Below are 13861 nucleotides of genomic sequence, written 5' to 3'. Positions count from 1 at the left end.
CATCTTGCACAGATGTGGTTCTCATTAGGAATGTTTTCATTGCATTCTTGAGACGTAGATGTATTCAATATGTATCTCCAGAAGCATTAGCACATATGAATTTAATGTAATTGGTTTGCAGTTGGTTAAGTATATGTATTTGAGACGTTTTCCTGACAACTGAAAGTAATGATCGTAGTCTGTGTTAAAAAAGAAAAAAAAGTGTGGGGAAACCCTAAATCTATACCATATAGTACTAACTATATGTTTTATTGTGGTGCTTAACTCTGATCACTGTGTATAGAAGAATTCAGTTGAGGCATACTGATGTCTTCTACTGTTTTTTCTACTTGTACACAAAAGTTAGTTGTTTCATGCAGGAGCTGTATCACTTCTCTTTGGTATTTCACTTCTGGAGAAAGATCTGAACTGATCATGGCATAGAAGATATTTACTTAGGAAGCTCATTTGAATACTGGAGATTTAGGGGTTAAGCACCCAAATAGTGGTTTTTGCACTGTTCTTATAGCAGGTGTTTGCAGTGGTGCACTTCAGGTGCCCTTATCATGGAACAGTAGACTGATAACGGAATTCTAGATTAAATAAAAGGAGATTGAATAGGTAACTTTGTGACTTGATATAAGTGGTTTTTGTAACTGAAAACAATGAGTAATAAAAAATACTAAAAAAAGCCCAAACCAGCAAACAACAAAACTTTATGCATTTTAGAGGAGAAACAGCAAAGCAATCTTACTGAGTGGTGCTCTGCTCAGGAAAATAATAGCAAAGTGGAATCTCAAAGACAAAGATCTGTCCCAAATGCAACTGAGGAGTATAATCTGTTGGATGATGGTGGTGACACAGTATTTAATCAACCGGTAAGTTTTTCCTTTTGTTGGAAGAGATGTTTAAATCTGCATTGTATCATTACTACCCATATAAAAACTGTTTTCTAAAGGTGTTACTCCTTTTGTGTGTCTAGAATGATATTAACATTTTTAAGGGTTTTTTTATTAGGGTGGATGGTTCTAGCTAATGTGTGCTTTTCAGTTACGATTGTTGTACATAGCTTTTGTTCAGATCAAATGGCTAGACTGCCATTGTTTAAGATACTTGCATATGATACAATAAATGCTTTCACTGATATTTGAATGCTGTATTTCTGGTTGTTACTTTGAAAACTCACTGTTAAAATTCTTCGTGTCTAATATATGAGGGTAAAGACCGCTTTTGGAAGAGATTCGTCTTTCAATGTAATTTTTTCTCTTCAGGCTGAGAAAGATGTGAATTGCCTTGAGCCATGGCTAATAAAAGAAATGGATTCTTGTCTTTCTGATATCTGGTTGAATAAAGATGTTGATTCCTTTGCTCAGGTGTTCCACCTCATTTTAACTGAAAATGTCAGTGGTAAGTTTTTCATCTTATTGCATAAAGAAAACACAACTAAACCCTGCACCACAAAATGGCTTGTATTTCTGTGGCTACTCTGTCTCCAATTTCAAAGGTTATCTTTTGAGTCCTGGTGTGTATTGAAAAAAATTAATAGGGTTAGCAAAATTAATGAGGCTTGTAGGTACTTGTTGTTTTGAAGTATTGACATGTTCCTAAAATAGTGTTAAATTCACATGAACTGACTAGTAGGATAAAGTGAGGAAACATTTTCTTCGGGGTGGATTTTGAAAGTAATTTTTATACTAACTTTTGCTGAAAAAATAATGTTTGTATTAGGTTTGCTGATATTTGTTGTACTTCTCAGTTGATTATAGGCACAGTGAAACCAGTGCAACTGCGCTAATGATTGCCTCAGGGAGAGGCTTTCTGAGTCAAGTAGAACAACTGATAAGTATGGGAGCAAGTATCCACTGCAAATCATCCAATGGCTGGTAAAACAGATAAACTGAAAGATAGATTTATTTGTCAAGACACAAAGGAGAAACAACTTTCTGTAACATCTAAGCTAATTTGCTAATTTATCTGACTAAGCACATATATTTTGACAGTCTTAAACAATTTCTGACTTCTATTTATCACATTATTTTCCATAAATGCTAAATTCAGTTCTTAGTTAAACATTCTCCATATGGGATATACTCTCTTAGTTCCAATGAGTCTGATTTGATACACTGGTTAGAAGAAAAATTGGAATCTTTCTCGCTGTATTGATTAAATTAGATCTAAAATGTTTGGCAATTTTATTTTAAGAGAGTAACCTATAGTGGACTTAAAAATAATGTATTACATGTCCAGAGATCTTTATTATATCTGTAAATATGTTGTATCATGCAAAAAAATGTGTGAATGTTAAAAATTCAGATTTTTGTGTCTTCATATAAACAGAGAACTATACTAAATAACTGTAGTATGGAATTAAGATTCCAGAGGTATGATATGTGAAAAATTTCCTGAAGAATGTAATTTAAAAGGAAAACAGAGTGAACTGCATTGTGAGGGGGACAACTCTAAGACATGAAAAAGCCTAATGTTTTCATGCCTTTTTGAGAGAAAGATAGGGGATGTGACTTCTTAGGTTGGCTTAAAGGAGCTAGTAAAGGGTACTGCAAAAAGGCATGACTCATCCCGGCACATTGGTGTGTGTTTTTTAAGGAAAGGCACATTCTTCCTCGTTTCTTTCTGCATGTTTGAGGGTACTTCTGTATAAAACTGGGATTTTCTTTTTGTGGTTACCTGAAATCCTATTGCTGCTACACCTGTTCATGCACTTTAAAATGGGAAGTTGCAGATCCAGCAATAACAACACTGATTAAACATTAATGCAGAAACTGATAGAGAAGTGCAGAGTCAGTTGTCTCCTCAGGTAACATGCTATTCATATGTGCGTTATGAAGTGAGAAATTAATACAGATTTTTATGCAACTCTTTTCAGGATGGCTTTGGACTGGGCTAAACGCTTTGGGCAGACTGAGGTTGTTGACCTCTTAGAATCCTACAGGTAAGCTATAACTAATTTGCAGAAGCTGCTGAAAAAATATAAGGTTTAATACTCTTAGATTAGGTTTTGTCGTTGTTCAGTCAGAAAAGATTTTATCTTTTGATGCTTTAAAATCTGGCCAAAATAGCAAGATCTATTTGAGAATAGGACTATTTTGAAAATATATTTATGGAAGAAAAAGTTTATTTGTACTCAGTATCATAGAGGTTATGTTTGCATGACTCTTTGGATAAATATAGTTCTAGAGGTGTAAAATTTCTTTCATATTGTTAGCACTTATCACCTTAATACGGATATTCCTATATATCTAGGGAGGTTGTGATTATAGTAACTGAAATAAATATACAGAGGACATGCCATTCTATATAAAATATACCATTTTAATTTCAGATGCTTATTCCGGAAACAAATCTATTGGGTATTGTTGAAACATGATAGCATATTAAAGAAACTTTATATGAGTAACATGGCCATTCAAGAACTGTTTTTCAGTTAATTTACAGATATAGTCTTTTCAGTGTATCGAGCCCTGTATTATTATAACTTCTCTTAGTGTAGTTTATGGTTTATGCTTTATGTTAGTGTAATACCTGCTTAACTGTTACACTAGTGAAAATTTTGGAAAATACATTTCTTTTAAATAGTTTTCCCTTAAGAGATTAACAGATGCTGTCTTTATACCTTGAGTTCTGCCACATTTGCTTATGGTTGGGTCTCAATAAAGTATAATAAAGTTAACGCTAAAAATTGAAGTTGCGTGCTTTCCTAAGTTAACACTTAAATCAGTGAATGGTAATAGTTTTGTGGAGATGCTGTTCTCCTGCACTTTAAAACTAAAATTCAAGATGGGTAGTCTTGTTGATCTAAATTTGAGTTGATGGGTGAATGCAAACCTGAAGCAAACAACCTTGGCTCTGGCCTATGTATTTGTGTATTTTAGTGCGTCAGTGGAATCTGGCAATCTGGATGAAAGTTCCCTGGTCCAGACAAGTGGTAGTGACCTGGATGCAGAGGACAGAGAACTGTTGAAAGCTTATCATCACAGTTTTGATGATGAAAAAGTGGATCTGGACCTGATTATGCACTTACTTTATAACATCTGTAGTAGTTGTGATGCTGGTACGTATATACACACACTTCCAGTAAATCACTGTGGATTCAGCTTCTGATGAATTGTGCTCTTTTTTCAGTAATTCCAAATAGGTAAAACCTTCCAAGTGCCTATTATACATATTGCTGACATATATTAACTCTGCAAACCAACTTCTTTTTTAGGAGCGATTTTAATATTTCTTCCTGGATATGATGAAATAGTTAGCCTGAGGGACCGTATTCTTTTTGATGACAAGAGATTTGCAGATAATGCACACAGGTAGAACCTCTAATTTTATGGTTGCCTTGAGTTTATACTGTTTCTGTTAAAAATCCTTAAAATGTGTTCTTTGTCTTGCATTAGATACCAAGTTTTCATGCTTCATTCAAATATGCAGACTTTGGATCAGAAGAAGGTGCTTAAAAGTCCACCTTCTGGCATCCGCAAAATAGCAAGTATCTGAGGACTTTGTGAGATATTACATTGATCTGTTTACAGCTATTACAGCTACTGTAAACTTTTTTTTTTTTTTTTAATTGCAGATTCTTTCCACTAATATTGCAGAAACCAGTGTAACAGTCAATGATGTTGTATTTGTTATTGACTCAGGGAAAGTGAAAGAGGTATGATTGACTTAAGCTTGTTTTGGGAAGTATATACCCTAGTGTTCATAATGCATAAATTTTGGGGAGCTACATAGTAGGCTGAGAGGTAGTGCATGTCAAATGACAAAACTCACTGAGGTTTTGACATCTGTTTGTTCTATTACCAATACTGTAAATAGCTAGCTGTTTAAATCCCCTCTAAAAGCTATTGTAGGTTGATATATCTACATGTTTTTATATATAGATACATGAATATAGTATTTCTTTTTTATTTTTTTTTTATTATTATAAAAAGTCCATCAGGGTAGACCACCATCTTCCGGAGACTTGGAGAGTACTAGGACTTCCCTTTGTGCTTAACTGTATCTAGCCCAGATCTAATCCATTAAGTTTTTAAGCACTGTTTTTGATATGTTGAGTGCCTGTTCCCTAATTAATTGTTCAAGAAAAATGAGATAGAATAGTGAGGCAGTTTAAGACCTTTTATGTGAGTTAGAAAATAAAACCAGGTATTGTAGGAGACACTCTAGCTAGATATCTGAAGTTCTCATTGGTAATACATTTTTTTGTATGTATAATTTTGCATCAGATGTAGGAAAATAAGTGTGTAATTTTCAAGTCAGACAAAGAGGAAAACTTTATTTAATATGATACCATGGTATTGCTTGGTTTGTGATACCACAAAACACAACCCATGTCTTCTGTTGGCTTACAATTGCCTGTTGACTAGAAATCTTTAATTTAGAAAACCGTGTAGCAGTTTCTACAAAGATACTGCAAAGGAGTTAGCATAAATTCACTTGAAATTAACTACTTTAGAACATACTGTTGTGCTAGAAGCTCATGGTTCTTAGTATTATTTTTATTTAGAGAACTTCTGTTGATGATCTAGATAATTTATTTCATGTACTCTAGTCAGTCTTGGTTTTATGTTCCTTGCTTTGCTTTTATAGAAGTCTTTTGATGCACTGAGTTGTGTTACAATGCTGAAAATGGTGTGGATTTCAAAGGCCAGTGCTATCCAGAGAAAAGGCAGGTAATAAAATTCAGTATGAAGCATTTATTTTGCAGATATCCACCATCTTGTATGTTCAGAATAAAATACACAATGTAATAACAATTGGGTAATGTTAACCTAGTCCAGTATTATGTTGGATAATGGCCAATACTACTTTTCTGCAGAATAGTGAGGGGTCAGCATGTGTTTCCTTGGAATCATTTTCCAAATTATAGAAAAGAGACACTCAAGAATTTCCCAAAGTTTACATTAGATCTAAATTGTTTTTCCCTCATGAACTTGTTCTCTTTCTTCTTTCTAACATGTAACACCCTCAGCCACTGTGTACAGTAAGGTTTTTCACAAATTATCTGTGGGCAGTAAGCTGCCTACTGGTAGTCTTGAATAGATGTCCCCTTACTGCTATGTTGGAGACATAGAACACTGATTATTTATTCACCTTCTGCAAACTCTTCATGGTTTATCAGGCCTTTGTCATATTCCTTCCCAAGACTGTGTGAGGGCTGAGGAGTTATGTACCAACAAACGCTTACATTTGGTGATACTATATTGGCATTAACCTGCAGGAATTTGAGTGTGAATGGGAGCATTTGCTGTCTCAGTCCCTTCACTCACAAGTTGTTTGATCTTCATTCTTCATTTTACTGCCTTTAACTTCAAACTGTTTGGGCCATGTGAAGAGGAATAAATTAAATTTTTTACTTATATTCCTTATAGCAAAGGGCAGTTGAGATTTGGATTGATCTTAGGTTAACAAATCCCCACATCACTTAATTTTTAGATCTTACTTTCATTTCTCTGTATCTTTCAGTATTGGGGCAAAATTTTAATGGAGATACGTATATATATTTCAATATACTATCAGAAATAATTCATGTACTACAAATCTCTCACCTCCTGTGTGGGACTTGCACTTAATGAAAAATTATCTGTTTCTTAGACCTGCTTCTGCGCTTGCATTCTAAGTTTGTGGATGTGTGTGGTGTTTTCTTTAGGCTTTTGGCATTTTTTGAATGTCTGATTTTTCAACAGCTTCCTATATTTCATTTTCAAGGGCTGGGCGCTGTCAGCCTGGAATCTGTTTTCGTCTCTTCAGCAGGCTTCGATTTCAGAGTATGTTGGAATTTCAGACTCCAGAACTTCTAAGAGTGCCACTTCAGGTGCATGTTCAGTTACAGATTATAACTTTTAAAATGCATTATCATCAAACCATGCTATTAACACAGAAAAAGTGTTTGTCTTTTTTGTGTGTGTGTGTGTGTGTGTGGTTTTTGGTTTGATTTGGTTTGGGTTTCTTCTCTCTCCCCATCTTAATCTTGTTTTTGCTTTTTAACTTGCAGGAGCTTTGTTTACACACAAAACTTCTGGCTCCAATTAATTGTCCAATTGTTGACTTTCTTATGAAAGCTCCTGATCCTCCACCAGCTTTAATTGTGAGAAATGCTGTGCAAATACTGAAGGTCAGCTGAATAATAGTTTTAGATTGGAACTGTATTTGGTTTTATATTTGTGGTGTGACAGCATATCTTACTGAGTTTTGCTTGTACTGAGACTGTTGTGTAAACACTTAAGGATGCTTTGTGTTGTCTAGTTTTATGTGTGTGGATGTATATCTCCATGGTAAGGGAAGAGAGTGCTTAAAAATCTCATCTCAAACTGTTACGGGTTTGACTTGCTTTCTTAGTTAATGTCCAGTATCCACATACTTTGTGTTTATTATAATTTTTTCCACTTACCGTACCCCCCCCTTTTTTATAATTATGCAGACAATAGATGCCATGGACCCTTGGGAATATCTCACTGAACTTGGCTATCATCTCACTGAATTGCCAGTAGAGCCACACCTTGGTAAAATGGTGTTATGTGCTGTTGTTTTGAAGTGCCTGGATCCTATTCTTACTATTGCTTGCACTCTTGCATATCGAGACCCTTTTGTCCTACCCGCAATGGCCTCTCAAAAGCGTGCAGCCATGCTGTGTAGAAAACGTTTTACTGCAGGAACATTTAGTGACCATATGGCGCTTCTCAGGGCTTTCCAGGTATTATTTAATTTTCAGAAAGAGTATTAATCACAGTAGATCACATATCAATATAAATGATGTACCAGTCAAGTTGCATGTAGAATGATTATTAATTCCATAGAGAAGAAACTGGTTTTGCCTAGTGGTTTTCCTTTATGTTGGACTCATAAATTAGTGAGGGAACACTTTTTATCAGATTTTTTGTTTATATTTCCAAACCTGGTTGAATTCTAAATGTTCCAACAAGGTGCCACTTTATATCCTGCTACATTGACTGATAACTTAAAATAATTATCTTGATAATAATATAATGATCTTACAATAATGTAATGAACATTGTGTTAATTTGATGAATGGGTAAAGAAAACAAAATACTAAACCAGAAAACAAAAATTCTGGTTTGATAAGCTTCCTTTCTTTCTGACTGGTTTTGTCTTCATTTTATTTAGCTGGTGAAATTAATAGGCAAATGTAAAATATTCTTTGCAGGCATGGCAGAAGGCGCGCAGTGATGGTTGGGAGAGAGCTTTCTGTGAAAAGAACTTCTTGTCTCAAGCCACAATGGAAATCATTGTAGGAATGAGAACCCAGTTGCTTGGCCAGCTTAGAGCTTCAGGTAAATGAGTTTGAAAAAAAATTCAACATAGTTTTGGAGTCACGTGTGTACCTAATACAAGGGTATACAAATTGTAACAAGAATCGGTGTCATTTTCTTTCCTTAATTTGAAACAGTACATATTAATGCAGATGCTAGAGTGAGGAAGTGTGGCTGGGGACCAGTTGATCTAATTGAAAGTGCTCTGGTTGTTCCACATGCCACTGGTTTTCAGTGTGACATGTTTCCTTGGATTTTTACATTCTAGTATATTATTTCTGTAGGAAATGTCTTTGTATTGTAAAAAGTAGTTGTATTTTATGTTAGTATAATACCCCTTATCACAAAGGATTTCAGTATAATGATTTCTTCTTGGTGCTGCTAAGTCAGGGTTAAGGGTTTTTTGGTTTTGGTTTTTTTTTATTTCATTTTCTTCATGTCAAATTTGTTTTGAGAAGCAAAAAAGAAAGATGCTAAATGCAAGCAAACATGACAAATTTTTATCCTCTTCTTTCTTCAGGTTTTGTTAGAGCCAGGGGAGGAGCTGATATCAGAGATGTTAATACCAACTCTGAAAACTGGGCTGTAGTTAAAGCTGCCTTAGTGGCTGGGATGTATCCCAATCTAGTTCATGTAGACAGAGAAAGCCTGGTTTTGACTGGACCAAAGGAGAAGAAAGTGCGTTTTCATCCTACATCTGTTCTTAGTCAGCCTCAGTATAAAAAGGTAAAATCAGTTTGAACTTGTAGTTCATAAAAAAGAACACTGTACTCTATTGCACGTTTTAAAAATGGCTCTTCCTAATTGTCAGTACTTTAAAAGCAGCATGTGCATTAAACACTAAATTTTAAAAATTTTTCTTCCTGGCAGTTGAAAAATAAAGAGTTGGAGTTGGTTAATTTTTTCAATATTATTTCATCAAAATGTATTTTGTTGTTCTAGATGGAATGAGAGAACAGTAAAAAATAAAATAAATAATTGCAAAAGTTTTAAAGATGTAAACAGTCCATGGTCATAGTAGCAGGAATAAGTTCTTCTCTGGAACTGATTTATTTTAGATTCTTTTTTAAAGCAAAATACTTTGTTTCAAGGAGGAAGAGCAATTTTTTGAGTCTGGTTGAATTCTGTCTTGCTTTTTTTTATCTGTGTGAGATAATGTGCATATAAATACGTATTTATTTCTGCATGTATAAAATGTGAAATATTGCAAATTTTATTTTAATTGCAAACAGATGTTACGATAATGTAGCCTTATTTGCTCTTGCACAGATTCCTCCTGCAAATGGGCAAGCTGCAGCCGTTCAGGCACTCCCTACAGACTGGCTTATATTTGATGAAATGATGAGAGCTCATAGGATAGCAAATATCAGATGCTGTTCTGTTGTAACACCTGTCACTGTGTTACTCTTCTGTGGACCAGCTAGATTGCCAAGTAATGCTTTGCAGGAGCCTTCGTCATTTCAAGGTATAGTGGAGTTTGGATCTGAAATGTTTCAGTTGTTAGATACTAGCATGTGATATGGAAGTCTTATTTTTCAAGGATATTTAATACATATATTGCCAAATTCTTAAAATGACAGAGCTGTAGTACCCGTAGCTGTACAAGAATAGTTTGTAAGTTCTCTAACAGATGTCTCAGTTTTGTGAATCCTTGTAGATTCATATTCATAAATTACACAGCTGTGGAGTTTCTGAAATTACAGTACAGTTTATAGTGGAATAAAAAATGGAAACAAAATGTTTAATGACAAAAGTAGCGTTGAAAAGTGTAGTATGTATGGGGCTTTTCTGCAGACTAGTTTATTTCATATATTGAACCAGATTGTTCAAACTGAATAATAATGTGGAAACTGTCAATATGGTAAGTATTCATATTACTTTGAGCAGAAATATGCATTTTAAAGATAATTTTATAATGGTAATTTTTAATGACAACTAGGTATACTATTAACTAGAAGTAATAGGGAGTATATAAAACTTCCTTTGTTAAAACTTAAGTAGAGTGCTGTAGAAATAGAAGCAAAAATAATCCATGCTGCTGCAGTTGTCTAGAAATAGTAATTTGGATCAGAGTCCCAAGTTATTTTTGAAGCTTTCCTGTCGTGCTCTTAAACTGTTAGGGTTAAAATAGTGTTTATACTGATTGAATTACACATTAAAAATCCTACTAATTAGCCATATGTGTATATAATTTATATTTTCTTAATGGGTCTTTAAATCTGCTGTTTTACTAAGAAATAAAGCATAATACCTGGTTTTGCAAACAGCTGCACACAATTTTGATAATGGTTGTTGATCCTGATGAAGGGACATTAGTGGTTAGATCGTATCAATACGTAGCTTACATAGCAGGGACCTCAACAGGGCTGGATACTTCTGTCCCGGTAACTGAAGCAAACACTTCACTTGGATGTATTTGCAGAAACAAAAAGTTGCTTTACATATATTTACATTTTTAAATAAAATTTAGAAGGAAAATGGGTTTATTTCTGATAATACAGTAGTGTTCAGGGTTTTATATGCAATTGGAGATAATACAGAAATGTTAATGTACCTTTTATATTTAATTCAGGGGATGGGTTATTTAATGATAACAGTGATAGTGAAGTAGAGGACAAAACAACTGCTAATTTGGCACTACTGAAACTAGATGAATGGCTGCACTTCAGACTGGACCCTGAAGTAAGTAATGTATCACTTCCATGCTTGTTTCTTTTAGAAGAATATATATATCATATCTTGCTAAAAAAAAAAAATATTAAATACTTTGGTAACCAAGAATCTTCTGTTAAGTGTGGCTGTCACAGACCGTTTGGGTTTCAGATTTATGGAATAACATACTCTGAGACTTAGCCTTTATTTCATGGCCTTATTAGGAAATAAAACAAACAAACAGGAGCTCAATCCCCTTTTGCCCAGATTAGTCTACCTTCTTCTATCATGGTGCAGGCATCACATGTGTGACAGTGGGAAGCAGGAAAGCCTCAGTAGCCCAGCTGCCACTGGATCCGCATCAAAAGCTTTTTGCATAAGCTGGTATTTTATACCTTCCAGCTAAGACGTTTGGTCCATTTCCATAAATTAGTAGATTCTGATGAAACTGTCATTTGGAGATAATGGCTGCAGGAGACAGCAAGCTGAAACTAATAGTGGCTGCCTTTAGGTCTTTCTGGCCATCTGTCTTGCCTCTGTGTTGCTCTCATTTTGACATGATGGAACTGCTCCCAGCACCCATTGAGCCTTAGCATGAGGTGTATTAGCCAAAATGTGAGTTGGAATTGAGTGAACAGTCACAACTGTATATTTCCTCCTCTGAGAGGATGACATGTTAGAGCTCTTGAAGGTGGAGTCACACAAAAAAAGTTGCTGTCAGATTTAAAAAAAAAAAAAAGGAAGCACTTTGAAGTCTTCAGGCAGTTGAGAAGCTCTGACTATGGTAGGAGATAGAGTAGTTTAGAGGTTATGAAATACTTGGACTTTTCAGATGTAATAATTAAACTGTCTCTATTAGGCATATTTAAAAGTGTGGGGTTTTTTATAGAATTTTGAAGTGAAAAGGATTTACAATATAATTTTAAGTTTGGTGCAGAGTTAAATGAAATAAAACATTTACAAATTATCTTGGGCCTGAGGAAGGAAAAGTTAATAGGTTAGTTTAAATGCAGGGTTTTTCTCCCCCTCCTTAGCATTTTAGTCTAGCCTTTCAGTTCATAGACTGTTCATTTTAGAATAACAGATAATGCCAGGTAGAAGAGATGTAGGATACCCTTACCTGTCTGATCTAATTCTTACTAGTCTTTAACAGAATTGAAATTCATTACAGGCTGCTGGTTTGCTGTTGCAACTCAGACAGAAGTGGCATAGCTTATTTCTGCGTCGTATGCGAGCTCCTTCTAAGCCGTGGTCTCAAGTTGATGAAACAACTGTAAGAGCAATTGTAGCTGTTTTAAGTACTGAAGAACTGTCTGCAGGTTTGCAGCAGCCTTCAGGAATCGGTCAGAGACCAAGACCTATGACTTCTGAAGAACTTCCTGTAACATCTACATGGAGGTCAACTAACAGTAGAAAAAGTTCAGCAGAAACTGAATTCTCTGATGATTCCTCTAATGCTGAAAAGTAAGCTTCTGAGATCTGCTAGAGACTGTAGATCATAACTGAATTTAATTTCTCCTATTAATATAAAGTGAGAAACAATAGAAATACAATTGAAAGAATATACTGTCCTATGCTAAAAGTCCTATATGTCCCACATGTATGTCCTATATGTCCTGCATGACATCCTTGTCTTAAATTTGAGAGACATCAATTTGATAGATGAACCACTTGGTGGACAAAGAACTGGCTGGATGGCCACATGCAAAGAGTTGTGGTCAATGGCTCAGTGTTCAGCTGGAGACCAGTAATGAGTGGTGTCCCTCAGGGATCGGTGTTGGGACCGGTCTTGTTCAACAACTTTGTCGGTGACATGGACAATGGAATTGAGTGCGCCCTCAGCAAGTTTGCTGATGACACCAAGCTGTGTGGTTCAGTTGATATGCTGGAGGGAAGAAATGCCATCCAGAGGGACCTTGACACACTTGTAAGGTGGGCAGATGCCAACCTTATGAAGTTTAACCATGACAAGTGCAAGGTCCTACGTCTGGGTGGGAGCAATCCCAGGCAAAACTACAAGTTGGGCAGCGAAGAGATTCAGAGCAGCCCTGCGGAGAAGGACTTGGGGGTGTTGGTTGATGAGAAAATGAAGATGAGGCAGTTTCAGTGTGTGCTTGCAGCCCAGAAAGCCAACCATATCCTGGGCTGCATCAAAAGAAGCAGGACCAGCAGGTCGAAGGAGGTGATCCTGCCCCTCTGCTCTCGTGAGACCTCACTTGGAGTATTGTGTGCAGTTCTGGTGTCCTCAACATAAAAAGGACACGGAACTGTTAGAAGTCCAGAGGAGGGCCACGAGGATGATGAGGGGACTGGAGCACCTTCTGTATGAAGATAGGCTGAGAAAGTTGGGGCTGTGCAGCCTGAAGAAGAGAAGGCTGTGTGGAGACCTCATAGCAGCCTTCCAGTATTTGAAGGGGGCCTACAGGGACTCTTCATTATGGACTGTAGTGATAGGACAAGGGGTAACAGGTTGAAACTTAAACAGCAAAGGTTTAGATTGGATCTAAGGATGAAGTTCTTTACTGTGAGGGTGGTGAGGTGCTGGAATGGGTTGCCCAGGGAGGTAGTGAATGCTCCATCCCTGGCAGTGTTCAAGACCAGGTTGGACAGAGCCTTGAGTGATATGGTTTAGTGTGAAGTGTCCCTGCCCATGGCAGGGGGATTGGAACTAGATGATCCTAAGTTCCTTTCCAACCCAAACTATTCTATGATTCTATGCTGTGCAATAGTTGTAATTTCATTGAGAAGTGTTTCATATGTGAGCCTGCTTTTTTGATAGAGCAACCAGGAGTATTGTTCATGAATTGTGATCTCTGGCAAGAAGTCACAGAAGAGGTTTAACCCTAAGATTCAAATACAATGCATGATTAGTGTTTTTTCAGGTAGTGTTTAGTGGAATCACTATAATATATATGGTCATGCAATAGGCTAATATGTAGATAAAAATT

At 35.9% G+C, this 13861-nt stretch overlaps 1 protein-coding gene across 1 annotated transcript in view; it reads left to right on the top strand.

Moving 5' to 3' along the window:
* Positions 1 to 13861, top strand: part of YTHDC2 (YTH N6-methyladenosine RNA binding protein C2) — a 34601-nt gene that overhangs the window by 14405 nt on the left and 6335 nt on the right. The window contains exons 9-25 of the mRNA XM_005142073.3: positions 709 to 857; positions 1251 to 1386; positions 1736 to 1862; positions 2864 to 2929; positions 3870 to 4048; positions 4205 to 4301; positions 4386 to 4473; positions 4565 to 4645; positions 5581 to 5663; positions 6700 to 6805; positions 6986 to 7105; positions 7412 to 7684; positions 8156 to 8282; positions 8782 to 8987; positions 9531 to 9726; positions 10834 to 10943; positions 12085 to 12377. Of these exons, the coding sequence (XP_005142130.1) occupies positions 709 to 857; positions 1251 to 1386; positions 1736 to 1862; positions 2864 to 2929; positions 3870 to 4048; positions 4205 to 4301; positions 4386 to 4473; positions 4565 to 4645; positions 5581 to 5663; positions 6700 to 6805; positions 6986 to 7105; positions 7412 to 7684; positions 8156 to 8282; positions 8782 to 8987; positions 9531 to 9726; positions 10834 to 10943; positions 12085 to 12377 (2437 nt within the window). The remainder of the gene's footprint in view (positions 1 to 708; positions 858 to 1250; positions 1387 to 1735; positions 1863 to 2863; positions 2930 to 3869; positions 4049 to 4204; positions 4302 to 4385; positions 4474 to 4564; positions 4646 to 5580; positions 5664 to 6699; positions 6806 to 6985; positions 7106 to 7411; positions 7685 to 8155; positions 8283 to 8781; positions 8988 to 9530; positions 9727 to 10833; positions 10944 to 12084; positions 12378 to 13861) is intronic.

The sequence above is a fragment of the Melopsittacus undulatus genome, chromosome Z, assembly GCF_012275295.1.
Source record: "Melopsittacus undulatus isolate bMelUnd1 chromosome Z, bMelUnd1.mat.Z, whole genome shotgun sequence".
In the NCBI taxonomy this organism is placed as follows: domain Eukaryota; kingdom Metazoa; phylum Chordata; class Aves; order Psittaciformes; family Psittaculidae; genus Melopsittacus; species Melopsittacus undulatus.
Note: the sequence above shows the minus strand (reverse complement) of the source record. Positions and strands in the feature narration are given on the sequence as shown.